Raw genomic sequence first — 14,657 nt, 5'->3', positions numbered from 1 at the left:
GTGTACCTGTGTTGTGCAATGCCTGCAGAGGTCAGAAGAGGGCATCGGATACCCTGGAACTGGAGTTATGGACAGTTGTTAGCTGCTATGTGGGTGTTGGGATTCAAACCCAGGTCCTCTGCAAGAACAGCCAGTGCTCTTAACCACTGAGCCATCTCTCTAGTCTTTGGATTATTTTTTAATTCAATTTCTAGAAGTGGGTCTTGGGGTTTTTATTAACAATGACTTTTTTCCTCTGTAGTCACAAGGATCCCATTCCCACGAGCAGTGGGCTTAGATCAGGTCCACAAATGGGCTTCATGGTTCTATTCATGCTTGTTTAGTGCTGTCCAGGCTGGGCTCACATTCTAAGCTCCACAGCCAGCCCTCTGAGAAGGTGACAGTGGCATCTCCCCCTAGTTCTCCCTAGAAGGTAGTGTTGCCTTGTGAGAGTGGCTTACCAAATCCTGTGCCTATTACACTTTTTTGAATTTGTTTGTTCTTTATTTTTTTTAAACTGTGGTCAGTTCAGTCTTCATCATGGTGACTTCTGGTGTACAGCTCCAATGTTCTGCTCTACTTAGGTCCTTTCATAGGATACACCCTCCAAGGAACTTCCAATAGCCGAGTTCTATTTGGTGCTGGTGAACAAATCCACTGACAGCCCATGTTGTGCCAGCATTGCACTTCCGAAATATTTCTCTGCTATGAATATGGACAAAAGATATTTTAAAAAATGAACAGAACACCAGGGTGGGTGACCAGCGCTGTCTCAGACTGTGCTTCAGTCAAGGGCAACACTTCGATCAGTGTTAGCCCACAGTAGACAAGATTCTGGGCTACCAGCCCTCATGGACACAGGGAAAGAAACTCTCAAGTAGCCTAGTGCTGAGTAGGGACCAGTGAGACATTTGTGCTGGAGACACAGACAGCTCTGTGGGAACCACAGGGAAATGGCCAGAAATGCCAGGGGAGACAGTGGCCAGCAGGGACTTCTTTCTGGGACAGGCAACATTCTTGCCTGTCCTCATCAACAGCTCACAGAGAGCAAGGTAGGAGGAGGAAGGGTGTCCACACAGTGGGAATATTTCAAGGCAAAGCCAGAGGCCGAGACGATGCTCTCTGAATGGCTAGGAGAAGCAAAGGTAAACAACCAACAGTATGTATGGTGACGCTTAGTGGCCAGCGTGTCCCCTTTGGTGCTTCACTGTCAAGCACACACTTCGGAGAAGAACTTTCTAAACATCATCTTAATCACAGAGAACACCTCAAATTTGAGATTCTCACAGAATGATCTACAGAGACAATTATCTCATAGTTGACAGAAAACCACAAAGATCCCAATGAAATGTGAGCAAAATCTCCAGGTCTATGGTTGTGCTGCAGGTTGGTGAGGGGTGAGCAGGCCCTCAAGGCAGCTCAGATCCCCACTGAGTCCCACCACCACCACAGGAAGGTCCCTCCAGCAGCTCAGAATCACCCTTCCTGTTTCACATAATTTTATGATGCTCATTTAAATTAAATGATTCTAAACATTCTGGAAAGTTCTATTTAATCGATCTAGGAGCCATAGTGGTCAGAGCAGGCTGGGGAGCAGGGACCATTGGACTCTCCAGGAGAAGAGTGGAGAGTAGGGACGGATAACCTTGCAGCTTGGTATCCCACTGATCCCCAGCATCACCTTCCTACCGCCACTTGGCTGCAGAGGTGAAAATGCTAACGTAGCTTTTATCAACCAGTAACGCACCAGTCAGTCCCCAAATGGCTGTACGCTCATGTTCACTAGAAATGTTTTCCAAAAAAATCAAGAACTCCTGCCACAGAAACTCACATGTAGAAGAATGTTAAGGAATTAGGAAGGCTCAAATGAGAAGCTGATCACTAGCTGTCAGCACTATGTCTGTGAGTCCCGTGGACTGGTTAGGTGCCTAACCAGAAAAGATTAGCAAAGGGAAGCGTTTGGCAGATTGCTGCCTCCCTCCCCCTCCTCCTGCCTTTCACATGAAGGCTGCTGAAATCACCTCCTTCACAACTGCATTTCATGTTAAATGTTTACAAGGAGAAGTGACATAAAGAGCCAGGAGGCTGCAAACCCGCAGCACTGGAGGTTAGCAGAGAACACTTCCCCAGGCACTGGGAGGAGTCAGGGGTCCTTCACATGTGCCCTAAGCCCAGATCCCAACCTGAGGAGATGGGAACAAAGCTTCTGTAGGCCTCAGGCACAGGAGGCAGAGCCTTAAAGGCCACAGTCTGGGGAGTTTATTCATTTTCCATCAAGCTCTGATTAGGATCCACTGGAGACTATCCACAAGACAATAAAAAACCCGACCCCTTTCCTTCCACATACCAGTTCCTGAGGTCACACTCCTTCCGAAACACATCTTCAGCTCAGCTGATCTCTGCTGAGTGCCATTATCCCTTATTCTTCAATGTGGGACCCAAGTCTCTTCTTGTCCATGCCCTTTCCTTTCCATCCGGCCCTACCCCTACCCCCTGGCCAATGACCACACTGTAAATACACTAAAGCATTAGGTTTGGTCACATGCAGTCAGGGACAGGGACAGCTGTACCCAGGAAAGAGAGTTTGATTCAGTCTATCCAAGACGCTACTTGTTCAAGTGCCTTATTCCAGTTTGTTTCTCCATTGCTGTGACAAAATACTCTGACCAATACCAACTTGGTGAGGCAAGGGATTATTCAGCTTACATCTCCCAGGTCATCTCTGAGGGAGCCCAAGGTAGGAACTCAGGACAGGAACCTGGAGGCAGGAGCTGGAGCACAGGCCGTGGAAGATCACTGCTTACTGGCTTGCTCCCCTGGCCCCTGCTCAGCCTGCTTTCTTATGCAACACAGGCCCACCTGCCCAGGGGTGGCACCACGCACAGTGGCCTGGGCCCTCCCACATCACTCAACAATCAAGAAGATGCCCCACAGACATGGCCACAGACCAGTCCAATCGAGGCAACTCCCCAGTTGAGGCTCCCTCAACCCAGGTGTGTAAGTTGACACTAAAGCTATCCAGCACATGCTTCTCCTTTCACCTAAACTCAAGTGAAAGAGGGATTTGACTTTTTTTTTATGCACACATGTTACCACGTGCCCAGAGTATTGGGAAGTGCTCATGGTCACAAGTGTGTCCTCTCTCTCTCTCAAATTCAAGCCAGGTGACAAGGCCTGACGTGGTGAGAGTACAGAGCTCCCTTCCTTAGGACCGTGAGCAGCAGCACTTACAGCATCCTGCTCTGGGGGTGTGACCCTGGGAGCACTTCAAGGAGGGTGGGGAGGGAGGAGCCTGGAGAATGAGGCGCCTGAAGAGTTGGGTCAGCTTTAAGCTCACCTCGCTGAAATGTACCATGTGCAACATATGTGTGTGTCCATGCCCATGTGAGTTCATATGTGTGTGCCCATGTTTGCTTATCTATGTTGTGTATTCATGTGTGCCTTCTTGCCATGGGTGCTCACATGTATTCATGCCACGCATGTTCATATGTGTCATGCTCGCATGTCCGTGCTACGTGTGTGTTCATACTTGCATGTCCATGCTGTATGTTTTCTCATATATGTCCATGCCTGGGCATCCATTCTATGTATATGTTCATATGTGTGCCCATGCCTGTGTGTCCATGCCATGTATGTGTTCATGTGTGACAGTTGGTTTTAATTGTCAACTTTACACAATCTAGAACCATCTGCAAAGAGACTCTCAATGAGGGAGTGCCTAGACCAGGTTGACTGTGGGCATGTCTGTGGGGGATGTCTAGATGGTGTTAATTGATGTGGGAGGCCCCACCCATTGCCATGGCCCCAGTCCCTGGGTTTGGTTCCTGGACTGTGTAGGGGTGGAAACAGTGAGCTAAGCACTCGTAAGCTTCAAGTACTCATGTTCTCTCCACTCCTGACTGTAGGCATGACAGCTGCTTCAAGTTCCTGATGCCTGCCACTTTCCTGCTATGTCTGTAACCTAGAATTGTCGGCTAGAATAAACCGTCCATGTGCTATTCAGGCTGACTGTGCAAGATGACTGCTGACGGGCAGAGGTCAGTCAGCTCACAAATGCCTCTCAGCCTTGCTCCTCCAAGTCAATGCTGTAGGCCCGTCCTTACCAAAAGGTGCCTGAATGGCAGGTGCCTGACGGGCCAGGTGAGAGCCCTAAGAGACCCCTCTATGGATACTCATGAGGCTTTCCCATGGCTGACTGTGAAACAGTTAACTGCAGAGTTTCTGGAACCACTTGGCCAAGCATACTGTTGTGATGGCATGCTGAAATGAGAAAGGCTGAAGGAAGGCCAAATTACACAGAAGGCCACAGACCGTGGTAAGCCAGCTGGAAAACAGGCTTATCAGTGTTTACCCAGCATGGCCCAAGCCTCCACATGACGTCAGGGACAGGAGTGTGTTGACAGAATGTGGACAGTGGGTTGGACATGGCAGCCTGTGCACGAGGCTCCTGCCATCAGGATGGCAGAGACAACACTGGGAGACCCAGCCTGTATGCTGGCTTGCAAATTGACCAATCACCCAGCAGTCACCTCTGGTGGTATTGAAGGATGGAAGGCACATCACATGCACGGTAGCACTGTTCACAAGCCCACACATCCATTGACATACAAGTAGAGCCACAAGCAGGGTCATCTACACCCTGGGCTGTGACTGAGCATTGACACAGGCAGGAACTCTGACACGTGTTGAGTAAAATGAGCCAGCCACAAGTGGACAGCACTCTGTGAGGACACTCACTAAGGCCCCTGGAGTTCAATCTCATCCAGACAGAAAGCAGAATGATAGGGGCTGGAGAGCTGGCTCAGCAGTAAAGAGCACTGGCTGGAGAGCTGGCTCAGCAGTAAAGAGCACTGGCTGTTCTTGCAGAAGACCTGGGTTCAAATCCCAGCACATGATGGCTAACAACCATCTGTAACTCCAGTTCCAGGAACTCTGATGCCTTCTCCATGAGCACTGCATGACATGTGTGCACTTACATATATGCAGGCATAACACACATAAAATAAAAATAAATCAAAAAAATTTTTTAAAGCAGAATGATGGCTTGGGGTGGGGGTGGGGCACACTGGGGCTGGAGCAGAGTTTCAGGCTAGGAAGGTGAGTGCTCTAGTGATGGGAGGAATGGGCATAATAAGATCATACTTGATGTGTTAAATGTTTAAGATGGAAACTTTTATTGTGCACATTTTGTCACTATGAAAATTCCTAACTTCATGCCAGGCATGATGGCACACGCCTTTAATCCTAGCACTCAGGAGGAAGAGGAAGGTGGATCTCTGTGAGTTCAAGGCCAACCTGGTCTACGAAGCAAGTTCTAGGCCAGCTGGGGCTACAGGTAGACCCTGTCTCAAAAATACCAAAAAAAAAACCCTAACTTCAGGGACTAGAGGGATAGTTCCAGAGGACTGGGGTTCACTTCCCAGTCCTAACAAACACCCAACCTGTAGCTCCAGCTTCAGGGGAATCGCTTGCCCTCTTCTGGCTTCTACTGGTATTGCATGCAAGTGGTGGCCTTACATGCAAGCAAAACACTCATGCACATAAAATAAAAATAAAATATTTTTTTAAATTACTAACTTCAAATATATAAGTTCTGATACAAACAGGTTTTTATCGTTTCAAAGGGCTTCTAGAATAAGCTTGGCTGGACTCTTGCAAAGTTTCCCAGATAATCAGGGAGAAATGAAACAGCACAGGAGCAATGGCCCTACTGCGAGGCTACAACAAACTGGGCTCAGGCTGCAGGCTCCTAACCACTACCCTCCTCTGTCTATGAGGAAACAGAAGAGCTTCAGGCTCCTCTTCTCAGAACCTGCACACAGGTCATCACACGGGGCCCCATCACACGAGGCCAGCACCTTTAGGGCCTTCACTGTCTCAGCAGCCTCTTAGGTTCCAGGACTGTGGATCAGGAAGGACTCGCAAGTACAGGGAGAAGGAAGGAGCCAGCTGGTGACATGGTTCAGGATCAAGACCTATGGAGAGATGCTTCACAGCCTGCGTGCCTCCCTGAAGCCAGGGGCAGCTGCTACTGCTGTCTGCTGTAGCAAGCTGAGGATGTACCATGCCTAAGAGAATGTGACAAAGCCTGGGCTTGAGCCAAGCCTTCTGCTCTACAGCCTGTCTCATTAACAAATAGGTCATGCTGATGGATTTTCCCAAGTAAGGGGGGACACAGACACATGAACAAGGATCAAGTCAGTGACAGCATTCTGGGACTGACCCGCAGGCTGCTCTCTGGACAGCCACAACTCAGTGCCCGCCAGGCTTATCCAACTGCCTAGGGAAGGCTGGCCAGCATCAACTAGTGCCAACTAGCACCAGGCATGAGTGGCCAGGGTAGCTCATTGGCAGCTACGCTGAGTTCTAAGGACCAATCACCCTCTAACCACAGAGTCAGTGATGCTCAGGTGCTGTCAAACAGCCCCCTCAAGGACTCCTTGGGGAGCTCTCCTTCCACAGGGATCAGTGACAGCAGCTCCTTCCTCACCACATCTCACTGTTTCTAGGTGTAGTCCTAGGGAGAAGCACAGCATGCAGGTCGTAACAAGAAGGTTCAGTCCCCTGATGCACCTTGGAAGACTGGGCTCCAGCTGCTCCTTTAGGACAGAGAAGGGACAGAAATTGCAGCACTAGCCATAGACCCTGGCTTGGGTCACCACATGAAATGCAATGTCTCCTTCAGACAAGTTCATATGCCCCCTTGTTTCCAAGGTTAGGAGCCTTCCCTAGAAGGTACAGCTCACCATGCTGGGCCCAGAAAGTCCCAAGCCATCGTCACCAGGTGAAGCACTGTCATATAGAAGCAGGCACAAGTACTGGGCCTGAGCCTTAGAGAGGCTACCCCAAACAAGACACAGCTCTGGACAAGGACCTCAGACTGGGAAGCCTCAGATCAAAGTGTCCAATCGGCACTGTGAGCCAGCTTGACTGCCACAAATGCCAGCCTGGTCCAGGGTTGGGAGAGGATTCAGGGATGGTGCGAAGATGTGTGGTAGACCTCCTCAGGCCAACATCTTCCCTCTGGCTTTATAGCCTGATGCTTACCCACAGGATCAGGATCAGACAGCCCTCGAGCCAACTTCATGCTTTCCCTCTGTAGTCTGCACACAGCTGCTCAGCCTGCTGCAGGCTTTACTTTGCGTCAGGGTGGGAAGATGCAGCATGAAACAGTTAAACGCAGGCCAACCCAAGACTCACTCAGCGTTTCCTTCACACACACAGGACTTGCAGGCTGGCCAGGGCCACAGAAGAACAAGGCCAGCCTGGTGCAGAGACTGACCCCGGGGAAAGCCCACACCCTAGAAGTCCCGGGGTTTGCACACTGTGGCTCTAGTTCTGTCCTTTCTGACAGTGTAGGGGGAGGGGGGCTGGTTTGCTGCTGTCAGTCAAAGCTTCATCCATCTCATGTCAAGACAACACTCTAAATTAAAGCCACAGTGCTTTGTTTGTAAAAAAGGAAGCAAAGACTACAAATAGTTCTCCCTTCTGGTGTACTGTGCTTTATTTCAAGCGCAGACATACTTCTCATATGCTTTAACCAAAGCCAACCTCTTTTTACGATGCTCACTGAAGTGGTTAACAAGAAAGCAAGTGACCGCATACAAGAAGACAGTCTGCACCCAGAAGCAGGTAAAAGCTGGCTAACCCATCACACACACACAGCACAACCAGGTTCTCGGTCACTCAATCCAGAGACCAGCCTGAACATGGGACTCCTGAGTCCAATCAGCAATGCAACCTTGGGGATCAGAGCGAGGTTTGGACCACCAGCACCTACCTGGGGCTGTGACCATTGCCTCTGCTTTGTCTGGAACAAGCTTGATACCGTCAGACACATCCACTTGGTGATCAGCCTCCTCCTTCGGGACCCCATTGTGCTCCTGTGGTGAGGGGCTGTCTCTTCCACGGTCCTTGCACAAGATAAATCTCCAGCAGTCGGACATGAGGCTGTGGTGTCAAAGGAAAGTGAAGTCAAGCTGCAGAAAGATCTACGATTCAATCCCAGCACTCAGGAGGCAGAGGCAGGTGGATCTCTGTGAGTTCAAGACCAGCCTGGTCTACATACTGAGTTTCAGGCCAGCTGGGGCTACAGGGAGACCCTGTCTCAAAATAAATAAGTAAAAGGCCTAAGAATTGTTTCTTTGTATAAAAACAAATCTTTGCTATTTATTCTGAAATACAAATAAGATGTTTAAAATTAAGTTCATTCTCCAAATTTCTACAGAGTGAAGTAGGCTGTATTAATGTTGAGTTAAAAAACAACCTTCTCAGGGCTGGAGAGATGGCTCAGTGGTTAAAAGTACTGCCTGCTCTTGTAGAGGACCCAGGTTCAATTCCCAGCACCCACATGGTGGCTAACAACCCTCTGGAATTCCAGTTCCTGGGGATCCAACGCCCTCTTCTGACCTCCTCAGGCATTGCACAACATGGGTGCACTTATACGCAGGCACTCAGGAAAATTAAATAAAAATAATAAATAAAAATTTTGAGGGTTTTTTTTTTTGAGACAGGGTCTCCCTGTAGCTCCAGCTGGCCTGAAACTCACAATGTAGATCAGGCTGGCCTTGAACTCACAGAGATCTGCCTGCCTCTGCCTCCCGAGTGCTGGGACTAATGGCATGTGCCACTATGCCTGGCCATAAATACAATATTTTTTTTAAATTTTATTTATTATTTTTATTTTATGTGTATGCATGTATTGCCTGCATGTAGGTAAGTGCACCCGTGTCGTGCAATACCCAAGGAGGTCAGAAGAGGCTGTTGGATCCCCCGGGACTGGAGTTAGGGACAGTTGTTAGCTGCCATGTGGGTGCTGGGATTTGAACCTGGGTCTACTGCAAGAACAACCGGTGTTCTTAACCGCTGAGCCATCTCTCTAGTCCCATTACAATATTTTTTTTAAAAAACAACCTTCTCTTATGAATACTGGAATAAAGGGTTGCATAAGGAAAACAGTACTTAACTTCTGCTGCTTAAATGAAAAAAATAAGAAGAAAAACTTAGACATTCTCCTTGACATTTAGGCTCTTGTTTCAAGGACACCAAAGTTCTGGTTCTCCAGGTTTTAAGGTCTACTTTGCCAGCTGGGCAAGGTTTCAAAGCCAGGCTGGTAGCTTGTTCAGATTACTCAAAAACATTTTTGAATCCTCTGAGAAAAGCGAGGGCTCCCAGGTTCCAGAACAAACATTATAGTATTCTTCCTCCAGAGGAGAACTGGCAAACACCTTCGTTTTTGGGAGTGATCTTGAATTTAAAGAGAAAGCTAGTCATTGTTTCAAAGGGGCTACAGCAAGTTCCACCTGCTCCGGTAACCACTGTTTCACCGCTCCAGGCAGACGCTCACTGGGCTCTCTGGTATCCTAGAACTCCTCTCTGTTGGCTTAGTGGCCACTGGCCATTCTGGGAGAAGGACGATTCAAACAGTTCATCATACATAGTCTTGATGGTTTCACCTGAAATCTTTCACGTTGGATTGCCCTTCAATTCTGGCACTCCTGCTTTAGGCCATACCTTTCTTTAGTTCTTCTTCCTCTAGCTCCATCTCAGAAGAGGCCATTGCCTGCAGGAGACACCCTCCTGGACAGGTTGGGTGATTAAAAATTCCTGCTCAGTCTTCTTCCCAGCACCTGCCTTCCCAGCTTCTCTTCAGCTAAACTCCACATTGGGATCAGAGGCTTTTCTTTGCTCTGGCTCTGCTGCCTGTCCCTCCTGGGGTGTGGTTGCTGGTGGATGGAGTATTGCAAGGAGGTGTCTGGCCCTAGAAAGGTGAGCAAGGGGCCAAGGGCCTGAGAACCCCTGTTTGCAATATGGCCCCTTCAGGGAGGAAGCAGGCTGCCCGGCCAATGCCCACAGCCCAGCATGCAGCTTTGCTCCCAAACATGGCAGGTGCTCCAGCTCCAGGAAGTGTCTAGCCAAGATTATACTCCCTCCCACCTCCTCCCCGGCCCCTGAGTATGGACAGCTAGCCTGTGTGATATGAGATGAGATAAGTCCCTTTGTGGTTATGAATGCTGCTGTGGGTCAGGAACTTGTCACCCATGTGTATCCTCCGTGTTACCCTCTGCATGTCTGCTTATTACAAAGTTCCTCAAGCTGTCCTTACAATGGCAGCATGGGGACGGATCTTGGGGAGCATAAGGTGGGTGCTCTCTGCCATGGAGCCTCATCTGGGGCGGGGGGGGACAGCCACCTGCACAGCACGGCTTTGTCCTACCTGCCTCATTCACATTCTGGGACCTGGGAAGGGCACTGACTTCTGAAGACAGTCTGGGTTCTCTGAACCAAATTATGACTATAAAAAGTAGGAGGAAGAATTTCCCTGGTTGAAAAGAATTTCCCTGTTTTGTCCTTTAGTCTTCCAAACTCTAATGAAGAAAAGTTTAACCTGTAGGGAGATTCCCCCTTCTCCAGGGAGAAGCCAGGCCAAAACTGTGTATAGCCGGGGGTGGGGGAGGGGTGGGGTGGGTGGCATCTCTGCCTCATGGCTCCTTATGTGCCTGTACATCTGTGTGGAGTCTTGTCCCCACTCTCTCTAGGGACAATTGCAAGGGCTCCAGGTACTTTTCAATGGTGAGGAACAAGGCATAAGATCTTCCAATATGGTGACAAGGGTGAAGCCACTCCCTTCCACAGGGCAAGGTTTGGGGGTTCTCTATCTCTAATGGGTCCCCAAAATGGTGGAGCTCTGCAGTATTCCTGTCCAGACCTCCCTCTTTCTAGCAGGGTGTTACTTCCCAGCTGCTTTGCTTATCAGCCCCTGTTGATGGCACCTGTGGAAGTGAAAATGTCTGCACTGGCAGAGCAGAAGGGTCAGTCAACAACAGGTTTCTAGAGAGGCTGGGAAGCAGGCTTTCATAGCTCATGCTATCATGGGTGCAGAAGATCAACCCTGAAGACTGCATTCATGTCAGCTCATGTTTATAATCTCAAGGTTGGCAGAACCCCAGTCACCAGACAAATGTTGAAAGCCTGCAGTTTTCTGTGTCCACTATAGAGGTCAGTCTGAGTGTCCCAGGTCCCAGGTCTCTGAGACCTGAAGCCTCAAGAGCTGCTATGCACAGAAGGACAGAGTTAAACCCACTGACAGCCATGAACAGTCACTTGGTGGTTAGAACTTGGTCATGTACAATGAAGATCCAAGGCAAAGCCCCATCCCTGACTCATCTGCTTGGCTGATGTTTATGACACACATGCTGCCGCCTCTGTCAAAGCAACTTCTGCCTAGTGCTGGCACAGACCACAGCACCAGGCAAGACCTGGTCAATGCACGCAAAGGAGACAACACTCCTGAGGATGAGCTACCGCAGCAGTCTGGGCCCTGATGATTCTCATCTTGCTGGCTACACAGGGGGTATGAAAAAGCACAGGCAGAAGGGCAGGGTGCCCCTCACTCCATGCCCCTGGCTCCAGTCCATCACTCAAGATCATTGATATGCCCAACCTCCCCCTGTTGCATCTACCTTGCCTCCACCTGTTTCCCACATTCAGAGCATCTCTCTGACAGGGTCTGTCCTGTGACTGACATGGAGACTGTGTGAAGAGGTGTGGTCACTCTCCTTGTGTTCACACATTGCTTCCTTAGTAGATCTGTTTTTGTTTTGTTCTTTATTTCATTTTGGAGATGTTCTGCATTTTGTCAATGGCCAGAGTCTCAGAGCCACCCCAGCGGGACACAGGCCTTCTATGGCTGGAACCTCCTTAGTATTTATGAAGATCCACCCTTTGGGTCTCCAAAGTAACCTTGAGCATTCTGAGGAGAAGCCGGTTTCTTGTGACTCCACGGAGGTGACTGTGGTGGTCACAAATGTGCGGCTCAGCTACTTAGCCTTCTGGGCTCTTGAAACTTGGTCCAGGGTGACTGGTCCTCTCAGATCTCTGGGTAGCCATGGAGTGTCTATTGTCCTATAGAGGACCAAAAGTTCTGAAAGTTCTACTTGAGGGGACCCGGAGGAGCATCACTCTGCAGCTTTCCTGATGTCTCAGGAGGGCCCATTGTACCCAGCTGGCCAAGCAAACATAATGGCCCAGATTGGAGCAGAGTGCTCTGCTGGCCCCTGGTCTCTCTACAGGTGTTGCTGCCCTGAGCGGCTTTCTCACAGGCACAGGTATGGTTTGGCACACCCTGAAGAGCCCCAACCATGTGCTGGCCTCCAGGCCTCTCTCCAAAGAGAAACCAGTAGCAATCTCCACACTTTCATACTTGAGAGCCAGGTCCTATAGAGGAAGGCTCCTGTCACCTCTGTGACACACAAGTGTGATAGAAATCTGTTCTTCAGGGACAGTCTGGCATACTCAGCCTCACACTGAGAAGACCACAAGAAATTGGGTGTGGCACTCAGGCTAGCCTCTCACCTGAACCAGAAACAGCTGGGTGCACGCCGGACACTGTGTTCCTGTTGCTGTCACCCTGAACCTGTTGACAGCTGCCATCTCCAGAGGCCTCAGTTGGCCACAGTCAGGTCACTCATTCCATTCAATAGGCCAGGATCCTCTATTTTGATTTCATATTTCTTCCATTTTACAGAAATGAATTAAGTAGCCTTCAAGGACTTCTCTTCTAAGGGGAGCAAGTCACCAAGCTTTGCAAGACAAATGTCCAGAGATCAAAGTCTGCACATGGGGGACCCTCAGGCAGAACTGACCAGGGACTACAGGAAGGCACATCCACCAAAGCCTCAGCAGTGGAAGGAGAGGACACACTCTGTCACCCTTCACATTCTCAGGCCTCCTCACCAAGGGCATCTGAGGCAGCTCTGAGGAAAAGTGATGACGACTCCGGACTCACCCCAGAAATAAGTCGGCACCAAGACTTTGTGACCAAGGCTGCAGTATGCCAGACCCACCTCTGACTCCACACACCCTTTGCCCTCTGCAAGTCTTTCATACAAGTCTTAGTTTCTATAGAATCCTGAGAGGTAGTTGGGGCAGGTTTCTCTCATCTTCCAGAAGGCTCTTGACCACACTGGACCTGGGAGCTTGAGTGTCCACTTCCCCAGTTTCTGCCTAGATGCTATCTATATGCAGGGTATGGGGTGACAAGCAACAGGGAGGCAAAAAATAGAGCCCAAATCTTCTCCTGCCTCAGCCTGCAGGGCCCTGGAGGCTGGAGACACTCAAGTCAAGGCAGAGGACTCTCTTGCTGCAGCTGACTGTCTGGACATTGGTCTTAAGTCCCGCTTTAAGACAGTCAGGCCTTATGGTTTGTATATCAGAAGACTTTCCCCCTCCCAGAGGCTCCTCCCCCAGGACAGTACCCCACCCCTACCTGGCCAAGTGGGTCTCCTGCCTGCTGGGAGGGAAGGCCCTGCATATCTGACCCCCAGCAGCTTGGGGAAAGGATGGTAGTTTATTTTGGTAGTGGTGCTGCCAGGGCCACACATCCGGGGGACCTCCTACACATCCTCTGAGCAGCTTGGCACCTTAACCCTTACCTGCCCAGGGCTCTGCAGCTGCTTGGGGGTAGCACAGGCCATGGCCTGAAGGCTTCCAGGAAAAGCTGAGGCTGCACTCAGTCTAAGAGGGTCAAGAGCAGCAGTGCCCAGCCAAGAGCCGGATTAAAAAGTAACTCCTAGTGGGACACTTTGGAATTAGCTAGGAAAGTGAACGCTTGTTTTTAAACTGTCACCTGGGCTTCTTTAGGTAGAAAGGCAAAGCAGCGAACCCAGCAATTATCCAAAGTACCAGAACCAGGTGCAGGTCCAATTCTCCCTGCCTTGTCCCAGAGCACCTGTCCTGGACACCAGACCAGAGGGAGTTGGCGAGCTTTGAGGGGTGGTTCTGAGACTGCCCAGGGGAGGCAGGAACTCCTCCCCCGCGGCTGACACCTATCCTGGTGTCTGAGAGGACCCCTGCATATGACACTGGAGTGTGAGAGGAACCCCACTCTTAACAGGGCGACAATCGAGGAAGACCCCGCCACACTCACCAGCTCGGTGCCCGAGTTCCCACCGGGCGGGGGTAGAGGGTTGGAGAGACAAGAATGGTCTTGGGCGGCGGGTTCCGTCCGGTTCCCCGCTTCGCTTCTGCCGCTCCCCCCTTGTCCATGTAACCCCTTCCTTCCTTCTCGGGATCCCACCCCCTACTCTCTCCTCTGTCTCTTGTCCCTTCTCTGTCCCCCCCCCCCCCCCCCCCCCCCCCCCCCCTCCCCTCTCTTTTTTCCCCTTCTTTCCCCCCCCCCCCCCCCACTCCCGCGCACACCTGTCCGCGCCGGGAACCGTCCTCTCCGGGTCCAGCAAGCTTACTTGCTCGCAGGTGCAGCGCGCCCAGACTCCGCCTAGCCGCGGCCAAAGGGAGGGGAAGGGGACGAGGAGGCGGGAAGGCGGGGTCGTCGGGGTCTGGGAGAGAGGGTGGAGGAGGGGCGGAGGTGCTGGGGACCGGGAAGCGACCCGGGGAAACCAGACTGTGGAATGAGGGTCCCAAGGGAGGGGCCGGGACAAGGGCGGGGTCGCAAGGAGAGGTGGATCCAATAGGCAGGACGGACTCTTGGGGGGGGGGGTGGAGCAAGGGCGGGATCATATGGGTGGGACAGGGGCGGAGTCTGGAGGAAGGGGAGGTACGTCTCCAGCCTAGCTTTGCCCCGGGGTCTCTGAGCCCAGCCCTGGGGGGTTATGTCAAGGCGTCCTGGGGTCTTCCCTGGGGTACTCACAGCGCCTCTCCTACTAAGCCCGGACTATCTA

General features: G+C 50.9%; 1 protein-coding gene across 6 annotated transcripts in view; it reads right to left on the bottom strand.

The window, feature by feature from the left end:
- The window catches only part of Mcf2l (MCF.2 cell line derived transforming sequence like), a 173,613-nt gene extending 159,274 nt beyond the window's left edge, over positions 1-14,339 (bottom strand). For 2 of the 6 annotated variants that reach the window (XM_008848417.2, XM_008848416.2), the window contains exons 1-2: positions 14,179-14,336; positions 7,760-7,929 (exon numbers count right to left, since the gene is read on the bottom strand). In XM_008848417.2, the coding sequence (XP_008846639.1) occupies positions 7,760-7,925 (166 nt within the window). In that variant the 5' untranslated portion in view covers positions 7,926-7,929; positions 14,179-14,336. Of the gene's footprint in view, positions 1-7,759; positions 7,930-13,906; positions 13,953-14,178 lie in introns of those variants that run through there. The other 4 variants (XM_008848408.2, XM_008848407.2, XM_008848413.2 and 1 more) reach the window with 4 other exon arrangements.
- Positions 14,340-14,657: the final 318 nt, after the last annotated feature.

Source organism: Nannospalax galili, unplaced genomic scaffold (assembly GCF_000622305.1).
Source record: "Nannospalax galili isolate Female #2095 unplaced genomic scaffold, S.galili_v1.0 scaffold744, whole genome shotgun sequence".
NCBI classification, from domain to species: Eukaryota; Metazoa; Chordata; class Mammalia; order Rodentia; family Spalacidae; genus Nannospalax; species Nannospalax galili.
This window is presented reverse-complemented; position numbering and strand designations above follow the sequence as displayed.